This window comes from Neopsephotus bourkii, unplaced genomic scaffold, assembly GCF_033783945.1.
Source record: "Neopsephotus bourkii isolate Nb327-2 ecotype Australia unplaced genomic scaffold, CSIRO-AGI_Nbou_v1 NB_994, whole genome shotgun sequence".
NCBI lineage: Eukaryota > Metazoa > Chordata > Aves > Psittaciformes > Psittacidae > Neopsephotus > Neopsephotus bourkii.
The window spans coordinates 3,988,221-3,996,977 of NW_026901486.1; the positions used below are offsets into that span (position 1 = coordinate 3,988,221).

An 8,757-nucleotide genomic window follows, 5' to 3' on the forward strand; every position below is an offset into this window, starting at 1 on the left:
CTCCCAACCAATACACCAACACTGGAAGTGTTTTTACACATATTCTGTGCTACATTAATAGGTCAAGGTGGGCTGTGCTTGCTGCGATTTACTGCCTTTGCCGTTTGATCATAATAAGGGGATATTGTTTTTATTTTCTACTCCTACACACACAAAAAGAGCAGACTTTTTCTCCACACCAATGTTCATGAAAAGTGACAATGTCAAAGTGACTATGCCAAATCCACCAACATTTAAAACACACACAGAAAAAGTAAGTTCAGCACACAAAGATTCTCCCAAAACATCTCCAAGGGACATGTCAAAGGCAGAAAGTCACTGTTTGCAGGGAACTCTGGAAGAGAGAAGAAATACAGGCTGGTCTAGATTCATCCCTATGGCATGACCTCCCTGATATTCTTGGCAATTATACACAGAGATGAACACAATCACTGTAACCAGCCAATTCCAAGATGCCTGCTGTAGCAGAGCTCACACTTGGCTCTGATAGCATGCAGAACCCTGGCCATGAATTTCAGCCTGCACAGAGTATTTTGCTGGGTTAATAAAGGATGCAACGAGTAACTGGAAGCCCTTCTTTGTGCAGCACATGTACAAGGTATCTCTGGCTCATGAAAGGTGACTTCTGTATTCACCTGGGATGTCTTGCCAGGCCTGCTCTGGAGGGGCACAGCTCTCCATCCTGGTAATGCCAGCAGCAAATGGAGCAGTGGTGCATGTGTGCCTCTTTATAGAGCATTCAGGACACAAAAGCGTGATCAAGACTTGCAGCGTACAAATAAGGGCATCAGCCACATGTTTCAGGTGGTGTGGGGATGCTGACTAATGCCTTAACTATCAGGCCCTATTCAGGAACCAAAACTAAGAGTTTTGACATTTACCTGACAGTTGCTCCACCTACAGAGCAAGTCAACTGTTCTATTACAAGCATGATGGGGTTTTTTTTTGTTGGGTTTCTTTTCAGAAGAGATGTTTATTCTCTCCTTCACTGTCTACAGCCCAGTGTATTGCAAGAATATCCATCTCCTTCTGCTCTCATGCAACCTGAAGTGAGGGGAAAAAATAAGAACCAGTCTGCACACAAACCAGTAGTCCAAGCACTACTTATTTCAAAATGGAGTCTTACTACTTCAGTAAAGATAAGATGTAGGCTAAGAAAATACATGTGTATATGTATTTATATAAAAGAGGCAGACGTATGACTGCGGTTTTCACACAAATGGTCTGTGAAGCCCTTCAGAAGTGGCTGCAAGAGAAGGAACACTTTCAGTGTTTAGCTTAAGTTCACTGTATTGGGTTCTGTATCTCCAGGCAAAACCTGGGGGAGCTGGGGGTGGCAGTGATGAAGGAAAGGTGTCAGTAAAAAGGCTCAGATAAAAATAAAAGGGAAAAGCCAACAATAAAAGAATCATCAGCAAAATCATAGATTAAAGAGGAGGAGATTGGGAACGCTGCTGCTCAGACTACACTGTTGACCTGAGATAGCCCTGATATCCCTTTAGCAAATGCCGAGCAGCTCATCAGCTATGAAGCAGCAGTTACATTTTCTTTGTGAATAAACTGTCAAAAGAAGATTTGAAAGCAGGTTGAGGAGCCAAGTAAAAGCACATGTTGGTGCGCAAGATGCTGTGCCACTTGAGCAGGTCCCCAGAGCTGTCCCATTCCACCGCTCTCCTCCCCTAAACAAGAATTCTAGATATGTGATTTGAGTATTTGGTCGATGCAACATCCAGCAGACCAAGCAATGAGGATGGGTGCTAACTGAGGTAACACTAACACGGAAAAGACAAGTCTTCCTCAAAGCCCGCTTTCTACCAGTTTATGGGTGAGCCAGCAGGAGCTGCCCCAACATGGGCTGATGTTTCACTGTATGCGTGGTGCGCTGCCTGCTTCATTATTAAGACACCTTCTCTCATTCCTCCATCTGTTTGTCCCAGCAGACAGTGCATCCTGTCAGGAGGAAACCAGCACAGCTCCTGACAAAAGCAAAGACATAGTGGCAATGCTGCTGACATTTTCTCCCTGGTTCTAATGGGAGCCAGGTCTAGACCATGAGTCACCAGTACGCTACCAGTTGCCAATGCATTTTAAAGCGCTACAGGGAGCAAAGCAGGCCAGTTAACCAAGTGCTTAAAACATCCTGCCCGTGCCAGGGCTTTCTGGTGCAGGCAGGGTTGGCAGGGTGCTGTATAACTCATGTGCAGAGGACACCACTCCACCTAAGGTCACACAGCACTTGGAGGGCCACACGGACTACGCTGCCTGTACTTCACCTTGTGTTCAGGCCAAAAGAGTAAGAACAAGCAGAGCAGGAAGTTTGACAAGGTGCTATACGTTTAGCATCTGCATCCACTTCCCGCTCCCAAGTGTGCTGACGGGTAAGAGCACGCAGCTCATATGCTTGCAGTCTTGTCTGGATGCAACTGCTGTGCAGCTTTTGGCTGGAAGAATCCCGATTTGCTTCCCATGTGTAACCTGCCATGGGATGCACTTGAAAATACTAGAGCTCACCACCTGAATCACCAGAGAAGAGCAGGGCAACACTAAACCTGAGCATAATTACAAGTCCTGCCATTGTGTGCTGCTCCTGGGCTTGGTGGGCTTTTTCCATTTGTTTTAAACTGGACACATTGCTTACAGCCCGTCAGAGGAACAGCCTGTATGGAATTAATCCAGTAGAAATTACTTTTGCATTCTCCTCATAGCAAAATTTAACCAGCCCTACAGATGCAGCCGGGATCTGGGAGCCAGGCATATTGGCAAAGCCTTGCTGCAGAGCTCTGGCTCCAGTACCTCATTCAAGTTTGGGCTGCCACATGTTTGCGGTGGCAAGGTCAGAACACACTTCTAATATGGTGGCAATTTGTTTTCCTCAATCTGCACGAGCACTGCAGCTCCCAGGCGCTGCAAACCTACTGTGGTTCCTCAGGGGTGACAGACCAGTTGGTGAGATCTATTGTATTGAGACTAAAAAGCATTGGTTCCAAAAACAAGTGCAGTGATATCAACTGCTGTCCCTCTGCTGCCAGCTTGAGGAAAGCAAACCCAGGGGATCTATCGAATTCCAAAAGCAAGGCAGAAGAAAAAGCAGAGGAGCCATGCCTGCAGTCTGGTTTGCACCATTTTATTCCTCGCCTCCACAAAAAACAAGGAAAAAGTGAAAATAAAATAAAAATCAGGCTGTGATCCCTATGCTGCTTTGTGTGGGCACTGAAAAATATCTGCAGAGAGCAAGGGGCTCACTCTGCAGGCCACAGGCTGACCCTCGCCATGAGCCAACACTAACAGAGGAATTCGGACATTAAGCTTTGTTTTTATTTGAAACACCAAATGCAGCTTTCATCTTTTTTCTAGCTATAACCCTTCACCAGAACACAGCACAAAGTACAAGTCTATTTATGTAACACACGAGCAGAAATATTAATTAATAGATAAAAAAGATATATTTATAAACTGGCATTTATTTTACCCCCCCCCTCCTTCAAAAAAACAGCTCCTAAACTAACAGGCCAAACACACTGCACCACCGAAACCAGTTCCTTTCCCTGCAAGTAAATTTAACCGTGACCTCAGTAGACTGGCATCTAACACTAAGATGCGAGTTTTCGTTTTACCTTATTTCTGACCCTTCTGTGGCAAAACGGCTGCCTGAGCTCCCCTGTGCACAGACAGACACACACCTCACCCCTACATACCTGCTGCCATTATAGCAAGGGCAGAAGAAAGCCCAGATACCTGCAGGCTCCATGGTTTTCTGTCAAAGTGCCTTGCCTCGTGACCAGACGTCACCACATTTCAGATTTGAGTCATATTCCTCCTTGGCACACTGCACACGTGTTACCTATCCATTTCCTTGGAGCAAACAGGGAGCTCGGGGGGACTTTTGAGTATTTGTTCTTTATAATTCCAGAGCACATCTGCACTAAACCCAGCTGTTTGTTTTATGCTTTTCCTTTCATTCCAACTGCACATTAACAAGAATTATCAGACTGCATGGCACTGGTTTATGAACTTCAGGCATTTATTACACTGTGGTCAAACACCTGATAACTATTTGTGTAACTAGAAGATGCAACCTGGCTTTATCTCCCCCCAAAAGACAACCTTGTGCCTTTCTCCAATCTCCTGCCCTCTTTACAAAACAAGAATCCAGTTTCATTTGCCAGAGGATTTTGGCCAAAACTACTGGAGGGGAACAAGTCTGAATCTCAGCTGAGGACAGTACAAACAGCAAACCAGAAAGAGAGAGAAAACAAAGCAGTCTGGTTTGTGTGACGTGGAAAAGGCGAGAACACATAAAATCGAGTAATTCTAATGCAGAGGTGAGAAAGAAATGGCTAAAAATTGTGTCTGATTGTTACCAATAACCCCAAGAATATTGTTTAGCAACAAGCTGCTAATGGTCACTTCCAATTTTGATCCAAAGCTACCAGTGGACAAACCAAAAAAGTTAAATTCCTACACTGGACAGAAGGCTTATAGATTGCAGTTAATTAAATGTAATTCTGCTGTTATTTTTCTCTGCTTGAAACCAAACCTGTCAGTACTTCTCACTTAATTGCAATTGAGAGGCTATCAAGCTTTTAGCCCAGACCTCAGCATTCTGTCCAAAGGGAGGGCAGCTTTCCTCCCCCTTCTCCTGTGGATCTAGGCCTCACCGTCAGTGAGAGGATGGAGGTCTCAAGGTATGACTTCTTACATGAACATCACCACCACCACCTCTGCAGAGGAAAGACGTGTCCATCAGTGCCCTTGCTGAACGTTAGGGCAGCTGCAATCCACCCTGCACGGTCCCCCAGCAGCTGGTCAGCACACCTTTACTGCATGGGGTACTTTACTGTATGGGGTGCTTTACTGCATGGGGTACTCTCTGTCCCCTCCACAGGCAGGCAACATGGGGGAGAAAACACAGAACAAAGAAGGGTACAGCACACCAGGCTTCTTCACATCTGACAGTTTTTCTCCTCCTCCCCTCTTTTCTGATTTTCCAAGAATGAGGAGGAAGATGTTTTTCATGCCTTTATATATGTAAAGCTCATAAAGGATGAAAAAAACATATACATGTATAGCTGTATCACTTTAGTCTGATCAGATGCTGCAAGCAGCAGGATACAAAAATAGACAATGAAAACAACAAAGCCCCTGCAGTTCTGAAATGTGCATATCTGCTCCTTTCCTATTCCTCCAGCCTGAAGTATGGATTTTTTGTATGTAAGAAAAACAATGCAATAATAAGGCATATATTTCAGACGTACACAATCATGCCTGCCTGCATCTGATGCTCCAAAACCAGCATGTCTGGAAAAAGGTTAAAGTGGAACAAGACGGTCAAACACTTTGTCTGGTGGTTCACATTACCCAGAGGATCTGACCACTTCAGATTCTATGAACTTTGGGCACTCGTCTCCCCCTGTAACCTTTGAGTTGCTTAGGATGATTTAACTGTATTATAAAAATACCAACTCCAGTCTGGGGCTTGGACCCTATAGCCTGTAAGCTCCAACTACTAATAAACCAGCGATGCTGGTGTACCTCGTGCATTTTAAACTGGATGTTCAAATGTTAAAGATCATTTCTGCCCCTCAAACCTAAGCTCACAGGCAAACATGAGCAGCAACTGCTAGATGTGGGCACAGTGCCGGTAACTACAATGCAGGGGTGTCCGCATGGGCTGCTGCACCTCCATCCCTGAAATAACAGGGCGCTGCATCAAAGCAATGAGCCTCCGCTCCCCACACCGGCAAGTAAGCCCAGTGACATCGCTGAACCAGGCAAACACCATCCTGGTGGTGGTCACACTTGAAACCGTTTCTCAACAAGCATTTTCCTGTCCTGTAACACCAACAACCCACCCCTAATGTAATCACTGCAGCTAGAAGAAAAGCAAGCACAAGTAAATGTATAGATGGCATCCCGCAGGGTGGCATTTCTGAAGGCTGCAACTGCTACAGAATGAGAATTGAAGCGAAAGACTAGACAGGTAAATACATACCTACAGGCAGAAAAAAAAAGGAGGGTAACTGCAAGTAGACTTGTATGCCTCAGCTTTAACAATGCTAGCAAATCTGTAACCAGAAATCTTTTAATTCTGCTGTATTTGCTAGATTACAAATCCTCTCGTAAAAACTCCTGAAAGCAGCTTACACTTCAGACAAATAACTATTTTGCAGCAGATGACAAGAGACCTAAGAACGGAAACGATGAAATAATAGCTGTAAGTAACAGATTTCTTGAATGCAGGCAACAGAAGTCTGTGCAACTCAAGGCGCACTTCACCCATGGAAATCCTCCGAGCCCCATTCTGGTTAACTGTGATTGGGGTTTTTTTTTAAAGGCAGAGAGTAGATTTTATAAGAAAACAATATAAAAAATCTTCAGGAGCAAAGTGCCTCAGGAAACAAGACGCACCTCCCACTGCTGATGACTTTCTTTTCTAAAATGAACTGACGTCTTCTCTATGCTCCAAGATGAGACAAAGAATTCAACTAAACCCAAAAAATGCAGGAGTACTGAAATGAACAGCCCCCCACCCTCCAAAATGGTTGCCTTGCTCGGAGCAGGGGCATAGGGGAACAACTTGCTGCCCCTCTGTTATCTCCCGAGACACACTGCTCAGCTGCAGGGTGCTCACCAGCTCATGTTTATTTCAAGGAGGGTGCTCGTTAGCTTTTGATTTTGGTTTGCACCTCCGGTGGGTGCCCCATGAGCAGCTGCTGGCTGCCTGCCCTGCACCTCCCAGCGCCAGCACACCCAGATGCCCGCGGCCGTGCGGGATGCCCACTGGAGGAGCGAGAGCGGAGCGGGCCTGCAAGACTCGCTGCTCCTTTGGAATACAAGTCACGTACGAGCCGAGTTCATTTTAGGCTATTCTACAGGAGCCACCAAACAGCACGATCGTGCAGAGCAGAGCCTGGGCTGGGGAGAGCATCGCTGCTCTGGGGCGAAGCAGGCCCGCCTGGACACGGTCATTGGTCCTCTCCGGAGCAGCGCTGGAAGAGCAAAGCAGAGCAGGCACAGCACAGGACTGGAGGAGCTTCTAGGCAGGGGCCGGCACTGTCCCTGTAAGACAGCCTCCTGCACGTACACAGCCACTACCCGAGCAGCAAACAAAGCTGCAGAGAGCCTGCGCACAGCACCCCTCCGCTCATGCCATCGCAGCACAGGTAGCGGCTGCGGGGAAAACAACAAAACCACCACCACCACGACAAAAAGGCGGACGATCATCGCGATAAGTAACAACCGAGTCATGCACTTGGACGGAGCTGCATGCGACAGGCGGGTGGGCGACCCGGCGGTGCAGCAGAAGCCCCGAAAAGGTCAAGTTCACTCCAGCACCTTCTCACTTAATACCTACAGGAGAAGTTCAAGTGCACGGGCAGCTCTCCCCCCGCCACCCTGCACTCACACACCCACTGCGAGAGCCCAGCGCCGCGCTGCAACCGGAGGCTGCATCTGCTCTGGCTGCGATGGGGGAGGCGGCCGGTTCGCTGCCTGTGGTTTATAAATAAATGCGGGGGGGGGGGAGGGGGGGTAAGGGGGGAAATTAGTGCCATGCAAAGAGAAGTCTGGGTGGTGATTATGGTGTTAAGATCTGCAGTAAAAGCTGCCGTCGGTGAGCGCGGAGCAGGAGCGATGAGGGCGGATGGTTTAGAAGTGCAGTGAGTACTAAGGAGATGGTGTACGCGTGGCAGTGTTTATATGAGAGATCAAAACAGAGCCAAGCCCATCCAGGGAAAAAATGGCGACTACCGGGATGGGGGAAACTAAGACACTGGATTAGTTCTTATTTTTAATAAATGTATGCACTGCACATAAGCTAGACACATTGGAAAAGCTGCCGATTCATTCTGAAAAAGCGGTGCGTCTATTACCTGTTATTCTGGGATTTTCTGGCCATGGTGCCTGCCTTTGTTTTCTTTCTGGAATAGTCACTATCGAAGGGTAACACTGATGCATAGCCATGTTCTGCTTCTAGGGACAAAGTCAGCATTAGTGGCAATATATTTTTTTCCATGCATTTTTTTCCTCCTTTGCAGGAACGCTAGGGTAAAGAACAGAATTTTTTCCGGTTGATTTGTTTGGATTTTATTCTGGCATCTCTTAAAAAGAAGCGAGACAAAAAGAATATAACAACTCGGTCAACCAAAATAAGGCAAAAATTGCCGAAATTAGGAGGATTATTGGAGTGCACATTAAAAACGAGGCGGATCATGCAAACCCTTGTCACGCTGCGCTGGGGGGATGGGGGGGGCGGGGAGGGAGCACTGCCATACAATTAACGACTGCCACACACAGCGAAGTGTGAGGTACCCTGAGCGCTGCAACACACACACCATCCCCGTCCGGAGCGTCACCAAAAATAACCCGTTCCGGGGTGTTTTTGTTTAGTTAAAGCAAAGAGGAGAGCACTGTGCCTCCCCCAGCGCGGTGCCTGTGCTGAACCCCGCGGTGCCCGGGCAGGTGAGGCCGCAGGGCTGGTCCCCCGGCCCGGCCCGGGCCGCCCGCCGCCGCCGCCACCACCACCGCCACACAACAAAGGCCGAGAGCGGCTGGGAGCGCCTGCGGGTGACTGAGGGACTGCCCGCCTGCGCCCAGTACCTCGGTCTCGTCTCTCCAAGTACTCGGCCGCTTCCAGGAGGATTAACAGAGAGTTCAGCTCCATGGCTGCCTGCGCCTGGCCCACAGCCCCCTGTCGCCCCACGTCGCGCCCCGCGCCGAGTTCACGCGCGGGGGACTTCCAAGCCCCCAGTTATAAGG

General features: G+C 47.8%; 1 protein-coding gene across 3 annotated transcripts in view; it reads right to left on the minus strand.

Annotated features, from left to right (window-relative positions):
- MXD4 (MAX dimerization protein 4) overlaps window positions 1–8,757 on the minus strand; it is a 39,683-nt gene extending 30,926 nt beyond the window's left edge. The window contains exons 1-2 of one of the 3 annotated variants that reach the window (XM_061359815.1): window positions 8,599–8,757; window positions 7,872–7,968 (exon numbers count right to left, since the gene is read on the minus strand). In XM_061359815.1, coding sequence (XP_061215799.1) covers window positions 7,872–7,968; window positions 8,599–8,662 — 161 coding nt within the window. In that variant the 5' untranslated portion in view covers window positions 8,663–8,757. Of the gene's footprint in view, window positions 1–3,695; window positions 4,267–7,871; window positions 7,972–8,598 lie in introns of those variants that run through there. The other 2 variants (XM_061359814.1, XM_061359816.1) reach the window with 2 other exon arrangements.